The sequence below is a fragment of the Polyodon spathula genome, chromosome 3 (assembly GCF_017654505.1).
Source record: "Polyodon spathula isolate WHYD16114869_AA chromosome 3, ASM1765450v1, whole genome shotgun sequence".
Taxonomy (NCBI): Eukaryota; Metazoa; Chordata; class Actinopteri; order Acipenseriformes; family Polyodontidae; genus Polyodon; species Polyodon spathula.
Genome location: NC_054536.1, coordinates 78,570,262 through 78,591,451, shown reverse-complemented (window position 1 = coordinate 78,591,451; position 21,190 = coordinate 78,570,262). Strand labels below are relative to the sequence as shown.

General features: G+C 32.9%; 1 protein-coding gene across 2 annotated transcripts; it reads left to right on the top strand.

The window, feature by feature from the left end:
• The first annotated feature begins 1,346 nt into the window (after positions 1-1,346).
• Positions 1,347-19,743, top strand: LOC121313444 (zinc finger protein PLAG1-like). 2 transcript variants are annotated; one of them, XM_041245973.1, is made up of 4 exons: positions 1,347-1,477; positions 12,951-13,048; positions 14,090-14,451; positions 15,054-19,743. In XM_041245973.1, exons 3-4 carry the CDS (start codon positions 14,204-14,206, stop codon positions 16,318-16,320), a joined length of 1,515 nt encoding a protein of 504 aa, XP_041101907.1. In that variant the 5' UTR covers positions 1,347-1,477; positions 12,951-13,048; positions 14,090-14,203; the 3' UTR covers positions 16,321-19,743. The 2 variants fall into 2 exon arrangements, with proteins under 2 accessions (XP_041101907.1, XP_041101908.1); XM_041245974.1 differs by having other exon boundaries at positions 12,951-13,065.
• The last annotated feature ends 1,447 nt before the right edge of the window (positions 19,744-21,190 follow it).

Here is a 21,190-nt window from a genome sequence, read left to right as displayed (position 1 = left end):
TGATGCCGTTTAACCAATCAAAGTTTGTTATTTTTCCAAGCCGTGTCACACATTTTACATTTTCTATGTTGTGTATCTTCATTACGTGTATGGTTCCTGGATGCATAATCTGAGGAATGGAAATAAGTCTCATACTACTACGACAAGCTTGATTAGCCCCAGTCTGAGGGTAACAAGCTCAGGTGAGCCTTATTAAACATATAGTAAAACCAGGATCAAAATGAATGAAACTGCTATGCAAAGCGAGTCTTACTTCCAGCCTTGTAAATTGTTTTACCAACAAATCTTAGTTTCTAATTGTTGCTTCTGTGAAAAAATACAATATCTTAAGGTCTTCGTATTATGGGCATATTTATATATATATATATATATATATATATATATATATATATATATATATATATATATATATATATATATATATATATAGAGAGAGAGAGAGAGAGAGAGAGAGAGAGAGAGAGAGAGAGAGAGAGAGATTTGTAACATTATTATACAAATATAAACCTTCACAATAATACATTCAAAATCAAATTTAACAACTTGTGAACCCTGAACCGTCTCGTGTTTCTGGACACTAGAATTTGTCATTTTGTGACACTTTTTGCTGGTGCACGTTTTACATTGACTCTCAAAAGCCCAAAGCCTACGAAGGAACCACATACATCAGTTACATAAAATTATACTCTGTATAGTCCACCGGGTTCATTTCTAATTCTACAGTACTCCTAAATAACAGTATTTAATGAAAACGTACGTGCAGGGGTAGAATAATAGTACAGCGATTCCTCGCACGAACTGCATTATATTTGTGAGGTAGTCGCCGTCAAGACACTGAAATGCAATTGTGCAGGTGATCTGCTGGATAAGTTTAACGAAGTTCCTTGCACTGGCACATGGTTCCAACCTACCTCTCTCTTCGAAACACTGAAAACTCGAATTATTAAAGTCAAAACGTCATTTACCAGTATAGAACAGCCCCGTTGCAACCTAGCTTGTTACATTTTCCGGCTCTGACAGCAGTAAACACCAACCGCTGTTTTAAATGTTCTACGACTGACGGCAATTAACCAGATTGACTAACCTTGTTTCCAATTGAATACATCGAATATTCAGCATCCACCCGCCTTCTCAAGCACATAAACAGCAGCGGACTTGTGTTTGATTGGCAGTGAATGTCCCAAATCGAGGATTTGATTGGCGGGAGCCTTGCCTAATAGAAATCTCATACTGTTAAAGTGACGGAGCATCCCACAAATCGCAAACAGGAGTGGGGTTGGAATAGAAATAGGCGTGAGCTTTTGGCTAAGCTTGGTGACACCACAGCGCATACACAATGGCTGCTGGAAAGAGGGGAAAGCAAAAAATTTTCAGGCCCGCAGCGTCCAGTAAAAAATATGAGAAAAAAATTATAAAAATTCAGAAAATAGTTTAAAGTCAAGAAAAAGACAGTAAAAAGGATGTTAAGGCTCCCGTGGTGAGTTTGATGTAAATTTGGTGAATTGTTACTGCCTTCTTGAATTAAAATATCAGGGTTATTTAAATTATGGGAGAGGGGTGAGCAAGGGAAGAAAAAAAAAAAAAAAAAAAAAAAAAAAAAACTTTGTGTAAATCAGCCCCTGCTTGGGACCCCAGAGAAAGGGAGAGGAAGACATAAAAAATGAAGAAAAAAATTAAATAAAATGTTGAATGACTTGATTTCACGTCAGGTTACTAAGAAATTCATCTCAGCATCAAGCGGAATTTGTGGAGTTATAAAAAGTTGCTAAAAAGTTTTGGAAAGTTAGTTAAAAACAATAGTTTCCTATAATATAATGACAACAGAGTGAGGAAGACATCCGGCGGGGCATGCAAACAAAAATATTGGAAAAAAAAAATATTTTAAAATTGCATGTTGCGTACAGACTGTTGCACTTTTCATGTAAATGTGTGTTGAAAACACCTTCACACTCATCGATTAAAGACAAGCTGGTATTTTCATGCAGTTGCTAGGAATAAAGTTTTGCACATTTTAGTAATTAAGTGATTAAAGTGATCAGATTGAATGTTTTAAAGAAAAAAAATATTAATTTCAGAATGCATGTTTAGTGTTAGTTTTGTGCTAAAGTAGATCAAGCACCAATATAGAGTAGAACTTGCTTGTCAATATCATAAACAACCAAAATGGAGGGAGAACAGAAGGAAAAAATTGATTAACATTTGACTTTAAACCTATAGTATGTAGTTTAATTCGTTTTCATGGGATAGCTAGTAAAATTAATGCAAAAAACCCCAGAAACTTAAGTGTATATTTTAAAGTTTATGTAAAAATAAGTTCAGGCTATAGATATGTTTTACTTTGTTAAACTCGTGAAAAATCTAATGTGTTGTGCTGAAATGCATTATTATGAATTAATGGTCTTTTTGCATATTGGACATGTGTCATCTAGTTTTGTATTTGCCTGTGAACGTGTCTACGACGAGCATTAATTAAATGCGTATTCTGATACTTGTTACATTTTCTTGTTACTTGTCCATCTAATTTTTGTGTGTGTTTAACAAGATAAAAGCTGTGTGTTGTGTTTATTTTGATTACTTGTTTTAAAGGTGGCTGTTTTAATCCTGACTGGGTTATTGATGATGCCTTAGGGCTTCCTACACAGTAAAATATAAGATTTTCGGTTTCATTGTTTTTATCGCTTGCATTTTAGTTTGTAAATGTTACTAACTCATGAATAAGTATAACAGTATAGATATATTATATATATTATATATATAATATATATATATATATATATATATATATATATATATATATATATTGTGCGCGCGCAAAATGGTATAATTGAAATACTGTTGATGTACAAACAAAGTGCACCCATGGTACCTGCCTCATCTTCCGTAGTTAAAGAGACAGTATTGTTTTATTGCTAATGATTTTACTGGTCCTTTTTAAAATAAATAAATAAATAAATTCACATTTGAATGCTTTCTAAAGTGTACATGTAATGTATATTTAGAATTTATTTTTGGTTTCTAATTTATAATTTAATTTAAGTAGTGGATAAACCACTTGAAGTGGTGGAGTATGTAAAAGCTTCACTTTTAGAACGTGCATAGAGTGGAACGTGCATTTCTGCAAATAACGATTCTAAGTGCGTTTTCAAAACATCCATTTTTTTTTTTTTTTTTTTAATAACAAGCATTTCTGTTTGTCTGCTTTTTGTTTGTTTAAAAAAAAAAAAAAAAAAAAAGACAAGAAAATAAGCTCTTTTTTAAAAAAAAAAAAAAATTGCTAAACAGTTTTTTTTTTTTTTTTTTTCTTTATATATTTACAGTGAACTGTCATTAAACTAAAGGCTTTAAGAGTACATATAAAACATATCATAATTTGGTTTACTTAAGCCTAGTTTTGTCCTCCCAAATGGAAAAGAATGAGAAATGTATTTTGTATTAAATATTTGTGTGTGCATTTTTTAAATTATTATATGCCAGTAGAGAAGCAGCGTGCTTAACTTGTGCATTTGGTAGCAATTAAAAAAAAAAAAAAAAACACACACACACACAACAATTTTGGTGTCAAATATCCCCTGAGATGTTCTGTAATTATATTGATAATGCTTAAGTTTGAAATGTGCAGACACTTCATATGCACTTAAACCAAATTAATTGTGTTACATATTAGAACACATGTTTCTTCAGAATAGGTGTGTTTCTTTTCTTTTGGAGCTTTCATAATGTATATTAAGAGCTATATGGATATTTGTTTTGAAAACCAAAGGATACATTTTAAATGCCAAATACAATCAAGTATTTTTTTCTTAATGTAAAAAACATATTTAAGCATGACTGTTTAATTGTTAAATTTGGACGTTTTTTGTCTGCTACATGTAAACTTTGTGGTCTTATCAGCATGTCAAACTTAATTTTAAAAATACTTTGTTAAACCTTCACTTTATTTTCACTGATTGAGATCGTTTTGTAAAACAAAACAAGTGATATCTTAAACTTACTATACTTGTTTTGCCAGTAACCGTAGATTTAAACACTGTTTTTAAAGATGTCCTACACATTTATGTGTAACGTAAATAAAATGTTATGAATGTTGCTATTTCATAAGTAAATAACTATTTCTGTTTAACATGTAGTTTACATTTAAACTCAGAGATTAATCTTGCTTTTTTTGAGCAGCAATCCCCTGCTAAAATGTGTTTGTTCAATGATGGGCCATTTTGTCCGCAGTTTTAATTAATTGCAAACTATTCAGTGGTTAGTGTGCCTTGTTAGCATTCTTGTTGCCTTTTTCAAAATATATTTTTCATTGTAATTAACTTTTAGAACAAATTGTCAGTGACAGATACTGTCACAGGATTATATGTGAGGTGTGCCTTAATTTCAGGAACATATCAAGTTTCTGAATTAAAGTATATTCTGTGTTGGATTTACATAAATCAATAGGTTGTGACACTGCAGAGTGTTTACTCATCAAAGTGAGTAACTGACCACATGAACGATTATTGTATAACTGACAATACTTTTGACCTTCAAATGAATATATAGTAAAATCTATCCATTAGGTTTTAGTGAAATTTAATTGTTTTCTTTAAAAAAAAAAAAAAAAAAAAAAGGCACTGGGTTTTATGAATTGTATAAATACACTGCTGAGGAGAGTAACACAATGTATATTTGCAGTTTTACAAATGTGCTCTTACCTTGAACACAGGACATTTTAAATTGTGGTACACATTAAAGTTGATTTTTCACACCAAAGCAGTTACTACTTATACAAATTGTTCAGAAAATGCTGACCAATCCCACACGAATCTGTGTCCTAGAGTTTGTGTGTGTCAGTGGGAAAGATGGATGGGGTGTTCTATTAGGTTACAGTTAACTGTGTTGTAAAGTTTTAAAACAAACCACAAGCCATATAATTTTATGAAAGAATGGTCAGCTGTCATTTGTTTTATACCCTGTATTTGTAGCAAAGGTGTGTGTTTGTTTGTTTGTTTGTTTATTTATTCTTTCTTTTTTTATAAAAGATTTGTGAGGTTTGTTGGTATCCCAGAAGAGCAAAGTCTTTAATCTTGGGCAGAGATTAGCGAGATTAACTTGTTTCAATTTTGAAAAGCTGGTGAATGCAGGATTTTATTTAAATACAAGAAACTTCACTTTTCTATTTATTTTTTTTTAATATATTTTGGGGGGAAAAAGTCTTGTAGAACAAAACCAGTAATTATATTATTTTAAACATATTTGAATTTGATTATGCTGATAGTTCCTTCTGCTTGGCAACTAGGCTTTCATGCACTCTGTAGCCTCTTTGCAAACCTTAAAATCTGGTTTATAGAGGACACCAGCACAGGATAATTTCCAAGTCTTTTAAAAAAACAAAACAAAAATGGGTTCCATATTATTCATTGCCAAAATGGGTTTCATACTATTAACTGCCTTATTTGTGCATATAAGACATCCTGATTTAAAAAAAAAAAAAAAAATGCCCCTGTGTATAATGTGGCATAGTTCAAACTGTTGGTCAGAATAAACTGTCACAGCATTGGCAGACATAAAGCTAATGCAGAAAATAACAATGTGAATTGAAGACTTCTGTCCAGTGTGGCCTGGCCCCAGAGGCAGATAGTTAAAGCTGTTCTTGTTCACCTGTAGTTAATCCATATTTTAACCCTGTAATGCCCATTTCTGTATCACTTAAGATACAGTACTTAGCCACCCCTTTTATTACTTTAAATCCAGTCTCATAAGCCAGAATTTCACCTGCAGTGCGTTGTGTACAGTTTGTACAAGAATCGGAATTGAGTTAATTAAATACAGTAGCTTTTCTCATTTCAGAAATGCTTGGGCGTTACAGGGTTAATTGATCCCTACCACCAGACATAACTGCAAACTGTACATTTTGGAGAACAACACTAAGCATGGCTAATCTCTGTGTTTGCCAGATTTCTTGGGAATTTGTAAAATTTGTTTCTGTATTTCCCCTATTTTGTTTTCTTAATATCTTAAATGTAAGCTGCTATTTTTTTTTTTTTTTTGATGTGTTAATCGCTTCATCTAAATTAAAAGCATTCATAATAAATTGCTCAAGAAAGCGGTTCTCTTCCAAAATGTGACTTTACTGAATTTCACTTGCTTTTCCGATAGATGTTTGCTCTAAAAAAATATTTATAATTCTACGGTATTCTTGAGTATCCATATGTCTTGGTTTCTACTGAAAATGATTTGCTAACAGAAAAAAAAAAAAAAACTGATGACTGGAAAAGATTGTACCAAAAACACATGTTTTTAAAGTCTTCCGACGTGTCTATTATGACCAAGATGAATGCAATTAAGAATTGCTTGGGTATGTTCCGAACACATTAAAATTGCAATCCAGAGTTAGTTACTTTTATGCTTTCAATGCTTAGTCAAGTTAATCAGCTCTCACACAAGTATGCATTCCATATTCATGTAAAATGAAAATGTATACTTTTCATTTCTTACTATTAAGATTGAAGGTAGGCCACCAAGCAAAATCATGTTATTGTTAATACAGCCTTGTAATCTCTTCCAAGATCAAGGTATGTCTGTTGTATCTTATCCTATAAGCACACTTAAGGTATATTACTTAATGTGTTTAGGAGTAAAATTTTAGGATGTTATATTACTTTAACAGCTGACACAAACATAAAATATGAATATCCTGTCAATGTAACGTGTTTATTTTTATTTGTTTAGGTTGGTTTTTATGGTTTATCAGAACTGCCTGGCCACCAATTGATTGATTTCCAAGTGATTTTTAGCTAACAAAGTTATTTAATAAATCTGAGCCATTTTGCACATCTGTTAGTTAAATGTGTCTCTACATGTCATGATAGGACACATTTTACTGATATCTGGTACTGATACATTTAAAGAAGCTCCCAGTTTCAAAGCCTTGTTCTCTTGGCTTCTCTGTTTGGATTTGCATTTCCTGAGTCATTTCACCTCAGCTTTGTCTTCTGGATGTTGTAGGCTGAAAACATGTTAATCAATAGGGGAAGAAGTTGATTAGTTATTCTGACAGGAGCGAAGCCAATGAAGAGAGTGCAGGTGAAATTACTTAGGAAGTACAAGACCATCTAAAAATATGGCTTGTAAACTTTTAATCTGATGTAGTCCCAGATACCATGTTTTAAGAAAAACTGCTGTAACATGTGTTTCTTTCAAAACTGCACATCCACAATGAATGGATGTGCATGATGGTGACATTTTATGGAACTTATGTAAGCCACAGTTACTTTAAATAGAATCATACATTGGAAAGTTTATTAAAGTGTTTGAAATTATTCAACTTTGTCATTTGTCCAGATACAATATTTTTAAATGCAATGCAGCCATAACAGTAGGTAAATGTATTTTTGGTTTGTATGTCATTTTCACTAGACTGTATTTCAGTTTTGTAACCACATCAGTTGTAGTCAAAAGTTTACATACCCCAATAGCAATGTTATAATTTCTTTAACAAATAATTTTAGGGAAAATCTTTTGTAGCAAAAGTTTTGCTTTTGTGGATCAGGAAAAAGTTACAAGAAATAGATTTACATTATTTATTACAGCAATTTGTTTTTGCGAAACTCCAAAAATACTAATTGAAAAATATTCATACCCGTTGATGCTATGATTGTATTTTCTACAAGTAACAGAACCTAATTCTATTCTAGCTTGTAAGTGAACAATCTTAGAGACTATAAAAGGGTTAGGCATAGGATTGCTGTCATTACCAATAAGTCAATATTGGGGGGGGGGGGGGGGGGGGTAAAGAGTTCTGAAGACCTTATACTGAATTATTTATTGCTGTAAAGCTGGAGAAGGATACAAGAAGATTTCCAAGCATTTCAGTGTCCCAATTTCAACTACTGTTTCTATTATCAAAAAGATTAAAACTCAAGGTACTGTCGAAGTACTCCCTCGGTCTGGAAGAAAAAAAAGCTTTTTTCACCAAGAACAAGTGGAAGGTTAATAACAATCTGTTTTGACGTCCAAAGTCATTCAAAGTGAATTGTCTGCAAGTGTGACTGGGGTTTCCATTTCAATCACAGGGCGAGTATTGCATGGTGAAGGTCTCAATGGTTGCAGACCAAGGAAAAAGCCACACAGGAAAACATCTCAAGGACAATTTGCTTAAAGTTTGCAAGGAACAGCGATAGTCATTATGTTTGGAGAAAGCCTGGTGAGGCGTACAAAGAAAAGAACACCATACCTACTGTCAAGGATGGAGGTGGTAATATCCTTCTGTTTTTCCTCTAATGCCACATGACATGTAGTTTCAGTACATGGTAAGAAGGATTCCGTAGCATACCAAAAGATACTGGCCAATCATCTGAAACCCTCCACTACAAAACTTGGTTTAAAGCGCAACTGGACATTCCAACACAACAACGGTCCAAAGCACACATCAAAATCTACTTCAGAATGGTTAAAGATGAATAAAATCAAGGTTCTGGATTGGCCTTGTCAAAGTTCTGATCTAAATCTGATTGAGAATCTTTGGTATGAGTTGAAGGCTGTGCATGAGAAGTCCTCTGAATTTGAATGAACTGGAACAAGTTTTGCATTGATGAATGTTCAAAAATCACTGAAGAATCATGCCAAAAAAAGCTAATTGACAAATATCCTAATACTTTAAAAGAGGTTATTATTACTAAAGATGTCTCAACTAGCTACTAATTTCATTTTCCTTGTCATGGTAGGAATACTTTTGAATTAGCATTTTTGGAGTTTTGCACACAAAAAAATAATAATAATAATAAAAAATGCTGAAATTGTAACCTTTTTTTTTTGCCTCATCCACAAAAGCAACATTTTTGTTATAAAACATGTATTCTATAATTGTTTGATTTTGAGAAATTATAAATTTCCATTGAGTATGTAAACTTTTGACTACATCTGTATGTCTATAATATGTTTTTCTTTACCATCTGATTTAACGCATGGCAGTAAGACATTTTTTATTTATTGAAAATACAACTGAGAGAAATATATAGTCTTTCAAACATCAGACATATTTCACACAATGCTAGATTCCAAGTAGGAGTAATTGTGCAGTATTTTGTGGTGGTACTGTAATAAGTAAATGGCAAACACGAAACTGATGCCTCAAAGATGACTAGTCAGAATGTGTACCATTATGTAACAGTGCAACCAGAGTTTGCACCAAACATGACAATTCTTTGATTGGAACAGTGGCCAAATTACAGTAAATGTTAATTTAAACTCCTTGTTTGTGAGGACAACATGATAAACCTATAACATGATAAACTGTGTTATGAATTAAGTTTGTTTGTATGGGAGGAACCCCCCCTTTTTTATTTATTTATTTATTTTTGTATCTTTGCTTTGCAACGTACTGCACTTTTACTAACAGAACAGGCAATGCAGAGCGGTCTAAATGTAAAGAAAATGCTTGTTTACAACATACAAAAAAAAAAAGAGAAAGATTAGTGGAGAAATTAACAGGAGTAAAAAGCGAAGTACATTTATTTTATAAAATACGCCATGTACAATGAAAATTGAAAAAAACCTAGAATTGAAACTGTTCATAGCCATTTAGTCATGTCTATTCGATGGAAAGTGTCAACTGTCCCTCATCAGCTATATAAATGATTGATTTTTCAACCAAAATTTGAGAACTTGTTGGAGATGCTGGCAACAAGGATAAATAATGTTTTACACAATGTATTAAGTGTGTGCATGTGCTGTAGTATATTTTACACATTAGGTTAGTTTTACAAATGGGTTGTAATGGCTCTATTCAAAACATATCCTCGAAGACATTAACGTTCAGTAATTTATTTTTTATGCTGTTAATCTATCAGACTTTTAACAGCTTCCTACCAGAAAGCATTTCATTGAGCAGTTATCCCTTTTTGGATCTGTGATTAACTTCAGGTTGATACCTGTTTTTAAAATGTTTGTATTGAAGAATTTGCTACTAGAGCTGTTAATAAAACAAATAATGGACTGTATAAAGGTGTTTTTTTTTTTTAATTGGTGAAAAATCTGAATTAAGCAAAGATATTGTATCAAATGTTAAGGCAGTGCCAAACTAGAGAAGCTGATGACTTGTAATTAAATGTGATAAAACTACTGTAATAGAAATTCAATGTCATTTTCTAAATAAAAACAACTAGTCCTGTGTGAACTTTTTCATTATCCCTCTCAGTATTTCCTTTTTAACAAATTGTATCTGTAGAAACACAATTTAATGGTTTATTTAGGTTAGTGAAATATGACAAATTAGTTTGTACTGTTCTATGATAATATATGTACAATTTGAAAAGTACACCATAATTACCAAAACAAGTCAGCTTCAATAATGTGTTCATATATTTGTTTAAACCTAGATTTACAATCAGTAGTAAATAGAATGAAATTGTTTCTCCTGTGCTTTTTGATTTAAATAAAGTTAAGGAAACCAAAAACTTCACCTTTTGGGAAGCAATCAATGATTTCATGTTTTCACAATTTGATTGCTATGTAGCAGAATTGTTGTCTTTGCTCAAAATTCTGAATACATACTGTCCATGTACAGTATAGTGCATCACCTATACAAGTATTGAATGATGGGGTTATTGTCAAAGCATGGTAATTTCATATTCAATAAATCTAATGTTCTGGAACTAAAGGCAAATCACACTGCACATTTATTTAAAAAATGCAACTCAACATTTGTCAAAAGCAGAGCAGATTCATGCTTTCAAATGATGAAAGTGAGTAACAGCTTGTGTTTTTGTTTTTTTGTTTTTTTTTCCCCAATCATAGATCGCATTAATCTAGGATAACCTTATCTAAGGTACAGTTGCTAGTCCGTTAATGAAGTGTATACAATAGAGGTGTAGATTGAAAAAAGAAATGACAGTCAAGCTCAGAATTCCACTAGCTGAAACTAGAAAAACAATACAACTTTCTTGTAAATAAAGAAAGCTTTAAGGGTGCAGCTGAGGGCATAGTTATAGTTTAGCGATATGTACAGATTTGAAGCTACTGAAAGTAATAATAAACACTTTCATTCTTTTGTATTTCTTCATCTTGTGATTTATTGCCTCACAGAGTTACCACTACAGTGAAGTCTGAACTGAAGGATCACCAAAGGGGCTTGCCATTTGTGTGTGCCATTTGTGTGTGCAAGTTCAAGGTATACTCCTACGTTGTCCATGTACTGTATTGGTGTTTACTGGCTGCTGAGAGCAAAACCAAACAAATTGATATTCTTTGTTGCCATGTATTCAAATATATATATATATATATATTATATATATATATATATATTATATATATATATATATATATATATATATATAATTTTTGTGTGTTATGTAACTACTTTTTTTTTTTTTAAACTGGTTAAGTGGTTCCTGGTTTTAGTCTGGTTACCATGTATTACATTTTAATAAATATGTGTTTATCGTGTTTATTTTGATTGTTCTTTATACCTTATATCTAAAAGAAAGTGAAGAAAACAAATGCTCCGGCTTGTACACCGATGAAAGGACTGCCGGAAAAGTGGCTTCCCAAAAAGCAAAACCAATCATTGGAGCGTAGTAGAACCTGCCTCTAATGTGGTTAAACTGTTATAGAAGGAATATTACTACCCTTATTTCCATCAGGGAAGGTGATCTACAGGGAAATTTGAAGGGGTGTTTGTTCCCTGTGATTTCAAAGTGGTAATTCCAGGGCAAACGTTTTCTTGTGAAACGTCAGTTAAATGTGTAAGTGCATACCAATGTGGTACCCTCTTTGAACTTGTGTGAGATCTGTTGTCTTGTCCAACATGACTGAACAGAGTACATGTCAAGGATTACATTTGAAAATACAAATAAACCTTGGGAATGACCATTAACAACAGAAGCATGTCCTTGATGAGCTTTATTGTTCATTATAGAGCTTTGCTGCTGAAACGAGCAGGCAAATAAAACTTTACAGAAGTTAATGAGTTTCATTAAATTATATTGGATTAAAAACATCCTCCATACATCATCACAGCTATTGTACCACACAATATCAAATTGTATACAGTGCAATTGTATAATATTGGAAATCGACTAAGCAAAGGCAAGTGTATTGCAAATCAATATAAAGTTATGTTAACTGGACAATAGATTAGTTGTGATAAGATGAGACATGCTGAACAAAAAAGAAAAACGGAGGACATTTCCAGTCATGAAACAATACATTTTGTTTTGGTTACATAAACATTTGGAAAAGAGTGGGATTTTCTGTTTCCAAGCCACCAGACTGTGTTACAACATGACATATACTGAGTCAGGAAAGACACCATCTGTTTGAGAGCAACTACCCACATAGAACATATTTTGTTGGTTTTAATCTCTTGGGAAAACCATTACTTGTCTCTGCAATTTTCATCCATTTCTTAAATTGGTTTTGGTGGTTTTGGCTCTATGTTTTGTTTGAGTCGCTTTGTAATCTTACATGATTGCACACCACGTGTTTTTAAGGCTTTGTTGTGCACTTAAATGAAATGTGAGGATACTAGAATTGCTCCAGCTTTTCCAGTCTTGCTGCAGTTTTGGAGTAAAAGTTTAATGTAAGGCAGTAGATTTTATCAGAAATTGTATTGATTTGATACCTGTTTGTATATAATATTTTATATAATCCATTTAAAAATTGTTAAAATTGTCTAATACTTGCTCCACTGAATCATTTAATGCATATTTGAGTGTAACTTGTTTTTTTGTTTTTTTTAATAGTTATGAAATTGTTCCACCACATCTGCAGTTTGCATATATAGCTGTTTTTATACAGAACTTTAAAAAGTTGATCTTTCTGAAAAAGTGTTGCTTCTCAATTTCCTGTTGCGTTGGCTGTTTTTGTTTATGAATACAAATACAGTTGTTCATACAGATAACTGTCCTACACAAGTCAGCCAGGCCTTAATTATATAAATATCGTAACTTTCTTTTAATGTTTTATTTTTTTAGATCCTCAAAAATGAGAAGTAACACATTCTGGTCACCATCAAAAGTGTTTAGTGGAACTGGATAAGACCACAAGGAAGAGTGCATTGGTCTTCCATCAGGTGTGAATTAGCAAATGGTACTATAAATAAAATTAAGTATGCAAGCTTTTGTAGCATTGTAGTGAAAAAATAGTCATTTATAGTCATTTATTCAATATTCATTTGTAGAATGGTGAAATATAGTAAAACTTCTTAAAGACCCTATAGTGGCACCAAGAATATACATATCCAAATCCTGGACAAAGCTTTTCATCTAATGGGGGAAACAACTGAGGCATGTACAAATACCACAGCCCTTTACCTCTTGATCAGTAACACTGGTCTTTTATATGGACATTTGTTACAAAAAGTTACTGCTCATTATTTTGGTTGTGCAAAGAGGATTGTAAAGTCACATGACCGCTTTACTACAGTGCTGTTGTATTAAGAGCAGTGGAAGCCAGAGAATTTAGCAGCCCATTGTTCGGTACAGTATTCTCATCTGGAAAGTTGCATTGTTGTGCAGTAAATTAGTTTGTGTGACTTTTATAATCAGTCTATACGATCTTGAAAGCAATGCTAACAAAGGATTTAAAATAAATATTCTTGCATATTTTTAGCACTTACAATATTATTGCTGGTTATCCTTTGTGTTTTATACAGTACTTCTATTTGCAATATACAGATATTTCAGAAACTGCACTATAGATGAAAAGTTGCTACTGTTTTGTGGTACTTGTAAGTGAGGTAGTTCATTATAAAATAGCATGGGTGAACACAGCACTCTGGCAGAAATAAGTCCAAGAAAAGTTGTTCTTGGACAGCAGAACAGTGGTTTAATCTCTTTAGCCTTATTCCTAAATTTGTTTTCTTACTATTTTTTTTTTTTTCTGGAAAGGACCATTTTAATCTCAATAAGAATATTTCATGGTGTCTATTTTCTGTTTGTTAATTTTGGATAATTCTGAAGTAACAAGCAAATAATTATGACTATGCATAATGATGGCCTTGGTTAGCACACCTTTAACAGTAATGGATGACGCTTGGTTTAAATAGATAGACTTTCTCTCTTTAATGCATTTTTATATATTTAACATGTGCACTATTTTCTTTCTTTTCCAGGCCCTTACTAACTGTGTTGAGCAAATGAAACAAGGGAACCCACCTAAAGCTAAAGCATTTAGTAGAACTGGGCCATACGCAAGTGTCCAACGAGGAGGCCTGCCTTAGGCTGCAATGGCCACGATCATACCCGGTGATTTAGCAGATGTTAAGGATACCCAGAAAGTCCTGGCAGCAGCAGGGAGGCATAAGCGAGGTGAAAGCAAACCCAGAAAAAACTTTCTGTGCCAGCTGTGTGATAAAGCCTTTAACAGTGTTGAGAAATTAAAGGTGCATTCATATTCTCACACAGGAGAAAGGCCCTACCCATGCTCTCAACAAGACTGCACCAAGGCCTTTGTTTCTAAGTACAAGCTGCTAAGGTATTAAATTCTCTTTGAAGCTCAACTAAAACCATGTATTCGTATATAGCTCTATAACACTTCAAATGCCGTATATAACTAGATGTAAAGAATGTTTTTTATGTTTATCTATTTATCTGCAGTTGAAAATATTTGTATTCCATTACTTCCATAAAAGTAATAATTTAGTAGAAGTACCACTTTATTTAAGTGTGTTTTTAAGTGGTGCTGTAAGTCACTTTGAGGTTGACATAAGAAATCCTATTTAAAAATATGTTTTGTAGTATAAGATGTATTAGATCAAAATGTTTTTAGTTCTTCTCAGTATCTGGAGTTTTAATTACTGTTACATGGAACAGTTACTTTTAACAAGCAAACACAACTTCACTGCTTTTCTTGCAATTTTAATGCTGTCCAGTTGGAAAGTGATTTAGTATCTCCATATAGCGGTACTGTCATTTGCCAATGGATTCCAGTTTAAGTGCAGATAGTGTATATTGATTTATTTTGGTCTACGGTATATCTATAAAATACATGGCTACTCTTTCTTTGCCAAGTTTATCCTAATAGATGAATTATTGTTAAAATATATAAATGCTTACAGAATATATCTGTGTTTAAAGGCATATGGCTACTCATTCTCCTGAGAAAACCCACAAGTGTAATTATTGTGAGAAAATGTTTCACCGCAAGGATCACCTAAAGAATCACCTTCATACACATGACCCAAACAAAGAGGCTTTTAAGTGTGAAGAATGTGGCAAGAACTACAATACCAAGCTTGGTTTCAAGCGTCATTTAGCCTTACATGCTGCAACCAGTGGTGACCTCACCTGTAAGGTCTGTTTGCAAACGTTTGAAACCACAGGGGTGTTGCTGGCACACCTGAAGACCCACGCTGGTAAGTCTTCAGGTGGGGCCAAAGAAAAGAAGCACCAATGTGAACACTGTGACCGTCGTTTTTATACTCGCAAGGATGTTCGCAGGCACATGGTGGTGCACACTGGGAGGAAGGACTTTCTCTGCCAATACTGTGCACAGAGGTTTGGCCGGAAGGACCACCTAACACGTCACATGAAGAAAAGCCACACGCAAGAACTGCTTAAGGTCAAAACAGAACCACTGGACCTTCTCGATCCCTTCTCCTGCAACCTTTCTTTACCAATAAAAGACGAACTGCATTCAGTGATGTCCATATCTTCTAGTGAACTTGCTTCTAAGCCATTCGCCAACACTTTGCAGCTAAACATCTACAACACCCAGATCCAGTCAATGCAGAGTGCAGGACCTGCACACCAAATGGTCACCACATCCTTGCCTTTCGGAATGACTTGTCCCTTCGACATGGAGTCGGCTACTCACCCTCCCCACCAGCTTTCTTTAAAATATCAACTTGGTTCTACCTCATGTGCCATTTCTATGCCTGAAAAAGAACAGCCATTAAAGGGAGAAATAGAGAGTTATTTAATGGAACTAGAAAGCAGTATGCCATCTTCATCACAGGATACTCAAAGCTCTGCTTCTAAGCTACAATTGGAACCCCAGATGGAGGCACTGGATGACGTACCTGGGGATGTTTCACTCTCAAAAAGCTCTGCTTCTGCCAGTGACCCTCTTCACTCATCTTCATTAGACTTCTCTCAATTATTTAATTTCCTTCCTTTAAATGGCCCTCTATATAACCCGTCTGTTTCAGTTGGAGGCCTGGGAATAAGTTACACCCAAGAGGATGCTCTCTCCTCTCTGCCCCAGCTCCCCTCACAGTCCCAAGAGCCACAAGACCCTGGGACCGGTGTGGGCATAAGCCACTTGCAAGGATTGCCTTCAGCCTTTACAACCAGCCTAAGCACAACTACCACCCTGCCTCGCTTTCACCAAGCCTTTCAGTAGGATATGGGAGTTTCTTACCAGTGGAAAGCTAATGTATCTGCCAAACGTATTTTTTTTAATATATTCGAAAGTATTTTCAAAAAGCCAATAAGAATTGAACTTAATTTTAGATTAAAAGTGTAGACTTCTTTGGTGGTAATGTGGTTTGGTTTTTGATAACATCCACAGGTGGTGTTTTGCCTTATTCTGAGCGAGTGAACTTTACAAGCAGATTAGTTAAACCAACAGTTTTGAAAAGCTGCCATTTTATTTTTATAAAGGTAAATTCCAGCCTTTATTTTTTGGAGAGGTTTCCTGTAATGGTGAATGCCCCTAATGATATGTGATTACGTAACTTAAATAGTGTTGTAAGTTATAGTAGGGTCCCCTTTCTTACAAAAGTTTGGTGCATTATAACAGTAAGCACGGTTTACATTTCTAAATAAACAAACATATAGCACTTAGCAAAAGTTCAGGTGTATGTATGCTTAAAAAAATTTCCTGCTAAGCATTTGCAATCGTTTTAAATCCATCAGTTTAGTGAAATGTTGAACTGCTTATAACATGTAATGGTACTCATTGCAAATTGTAAGCTATCTATGCCACTTTGAACTATATGTAGACAAATATAGAAATAACACAAATTCAAATCCTTAAGCTAACTAAAAATAATATGAAATGTATATTTGCCCATGTCCGTGGCGATTCAATTTAAACAAAGTATTTTTTCTTATATAAATAACTACTATTAAAATGTTTACTGCAGTATAAACAGCTGGATGTTTGAAGCGGATACACCCTGTTTATCCGATCTTTGGGTATTTACTGCATTGTTAAAAACTTTCAGTAAATAGCAGTTTCTGCCCTACTGTATTGATGATTAGAATTGTATTTACCAGTAAGTCAAGAATTCCTGTTTTTTTTTTTTTTTTTTAAGTTGCTTGGTTCCCATGCCATTTGCCAGTGTCTTGGCCACAGATAAAGGGAGAAGGGTTTGCAGATAAGTAACAAAGAAGGACCTCAAACACAACTTTGAACCTCATTTCACTTTTTGTGTAGTAGCACTGATCATGCGATCATTCTGTGCTTTTAGTTTAAGTGAAAGATGTTGGCAAGTTTGTTTTGTTTTGTTTTTTCTGCTTTTTAGTTTGGCCTTATAGATCACTGCTAACTTTTTGAAAAGTTTGCAACCTTAAAATGTTATGTGGTGATTAAAAAAAAAAAAAAAAAAAAAACCTTGGGAAATAATGTTCTTTAAAAAACATGAAAATGAGCCACATCTGTAGGTTTTATAGACATATATTATTGAATGTTTTTTTTTAAAAAGTTTATTGTTAAAATTGGTTTAAATGTGCTATAAGTGTATTTTGTCAAGAGTTTGTGGTTTTACATTATTGCTTGATCAGCCTCCATATAAGGCGTATTTAAAATATAGCACTTTGTAAAATCAGAATCCTTTTAGAGCAGAACAAAAGCTCTTGAAGGATTTGCTTTAAGAAAGGTAATCTTTATTATTAACTTGTGTTACATGCCATTAGATTTCATATATTTAGTCATTTAGAAAGTTAATCTTTTGTATATAAATGTTTAAAATTTGTAAGTCTTATACAGGTACAATATTTTTACAGTGTTTTTGCTATCAGTGTCATTTTGCTTTACTTGCACAAGACTTCTGTGTCCCTCACTTGAAGCTTTCAATGTAATTAAACTACTTTTCAAATACATTTATATTAAACATTCACTCTTCTAGAGAAAGCATGCGGCTCTTAATACATTGCAGTAATTTCAGTATGCCCTGTTTTGTTAATCCACCACCACTGTACTTCCAACTTATCTACTGTAGAATGTACTTACTTTCCATCAAATTCAGTGCATGGGTCTATTTTATGATTATGTGGTGAAGTTGGAGTATAGGTGTAAAAATATTGGTCCTGTGACCATGTAGTTGTATCCTATAATTGTCTTGTTCTGCATACTGTAAATATAGTTTATGGTGACCTAATATTTTACAGAATGTAATATTAATTGGCTGAATAATGACAGATAAGGTGTTTTATTTTTTATTGGTGCTATCTGCTTGCCCACATTTGACAAAGGTAAAGAAAAAAAGACTGCATAACATTCTTTGACATTCAGTTATTTTTCAAGTTTTAAAATCCATTCCCCTAAATCTGTCAGTTTTCATACTATTGTCACTTTTACTAATTGAGTACTACTCCAGAAGTAATACAAACCCTAGCAGCCCCTGTCTCTTCCCTTGCTGTATTCCTGCTCTATTGGTATTCAGTTCCTCCAGTGCTCTATAATTTTACAAAACACTGTAACTTTAAATGGTTATAAGTACTTTTAGAAACCTTTGTGTAAGTCTAAAAAAGGGGGGAGCGACTTATACACCAGTGTGACCTATAGGCTTTTTCCAGTTGTCTCAAAAAAGGGGGGTGGGGGCGGTTTATACACCGCTTTTTACTGTACTTGCAAAGGGTTTTATTTTAAAATGAACATACAGGTATATACTATCAGTACTAGATGTTTAATTTAAACATATGTCATGCAAAAAAAAGAATGAAGTATATTGGCTACAAATTAAGTGGAAAGGAAACAAAAACTCATCTCCAAGGTAATACAAATTAAATTGCAAGCAAGTGTAGGGGAGCAAATGGTAATGAGAGTTAGTACATGGATTTTAAAACATGTAACCCTTTCATCTGAGTGAGAATTTCACAGCACACCTTTCTTAAAAAAAAATATGGTGTTTAACATGTAATGTAGAGCCATTTTGTTCTCCTCTTGTTTTGTGAAAGGGCTTGCAAGCCAAGTGAGAGACACAGAATTTTGCAACTCAGTATCTTTCAGTATAAGCTTCAGTGGTACAAGTAAACCATATTGAATGTGTATCTTAAACACTCCTGCAATATTTTTGTATTGGATCATGCTGCTAATGCACACTTTAAAACTGCTCCTCATGGTGCTACAGACCTCTCTTTCTAAACAGGTTTTTAATTAAATTGAGCACAGATACTATGCTTAACTATCATCATATACTGTATTTTTGTACTGTGACTTCTTTTATTCTTTCATGGACTTATTTTTTTTCCTGTACTATCACAATGTATTCTTATGCACTTAAGAGGAAGCCTGGGGAGTACCTCCTACTGTTCGGGGTGTCTAGGAAGTGGAGTACATGCTAAAAGCAGTTTTCTGGAAGGGATGAGACGGGCATTTGTTTTTAAACAAATATGAAAACTTCACCTAGATGAAACACCTGTTTTGGAGTTTTAAAGAATGATTAAGTGAGTTACATAGGAATGGATTTGTAGGAGGGGAAACTGCATTCCAGAGGAATTTTAATATTCATCGCATTTCAATAATGCCATCCTGTGATAATGGACTATTTGCTAATCATGCCTATTTTACTTAATATCTGTATTTATAAACTACTGTTGTATTGTATAAATATAGACAAAAGATTTGCGCATATATATATATATATATATATATATATATATATATATATATATATATATATTATATATATATATATTAACACACACATACGTGTGTGTTGTGTGTGTTGTGGCATATAAGCCATCGTAGATAGCAATTATAGTATACCGCTGAAAAGCTTTTTAATAAAATATCCTAGGTTTTATATGTCCAAAGAGACAGATTATTTGTCCTGGAAAATAACTTTTTTTTTTTTAAATTTATATATATATATATATATATATATATATATATATATATATATATATATATATATATATATATATATATATATATATATATATATATATAGATAGATAGATATATAGATAGATAGATAGATAGATAGATAGATAGATAGATAATTAGATATATAGATATAGTACCTTGCTGCTGTTTAACAAGAGTTGCATTCTTACAGGCAACAGTGTTGTCACTGTTTCTACGGTATATGAATTGTGTAAATAAATATACAAGAAGGATTTAGTTAATACTGCGCGGAAAAGTGAAATCCTAGATTGTGTAATAACCCATTTAATATGATGTGTGTGTGTTTTTTTAATATGTGTCTTAACCTTACAGTACACCTGAAAAAGATCCCCGGAACACTTCTCTATGGAGAGATTTTGGAAACGGATCCAGCTGCTGTTCTTAGATATATTTTTATTAGAAAATAAATAAAGCCAAACCAAACTTGAACGATTACTAGAACTCATGAAAAGGTATTTGGGTGGATAGATTGGATTTGTAATTTATTAGAACATTTAACACCAGGTATGTTTAAGCTCAGAATATCTTATTGTAGTAACAAAAAACTAGGTATCTGTTATTGTCTTCAGTACGGACACTTTTTATATAAATATATTGATGCCATGAGTACCGTTTGTTACATGTTTTTATTCGTTAATGAAATTTAATTCCGTGTGATGAAAAGGTGGAAATGGCAAGTATGTCATAAATTACAAACCCAATAAAATGAGTGTTGTATTTTTTTTCTATTAGAATTGTCCATAATGTTTTAAAATGTATACATTATGTGTATATTTCAAATGTAGGGACAATTATACACAGATCAAATACTTCTTAGAATTATATACATACTGTAAATGCCAGTATTTAAAAGTAAAGTATTTTCATAAACCTTATCCATACTTGTTGTGCATTTCAAGTCATTGAAATTGAAATCAGTGATAACATTATCCAGATAAGATGTATAATGAAACACATGCAGTTTAATTAGAAATAGTTGTTCACTTTTTTTTATTTTAACTAGGTACATCAAATGGGAAGAAATATGCTTTTTCTGTGATAACTATTTATTGAAGAAAAAAAGTAGGAAAAATAGGTAAACTATGAGTTTATAGAGTGGTTATTTTAATCTTGTACCAAACCTGTTGTCTTTAGTGAA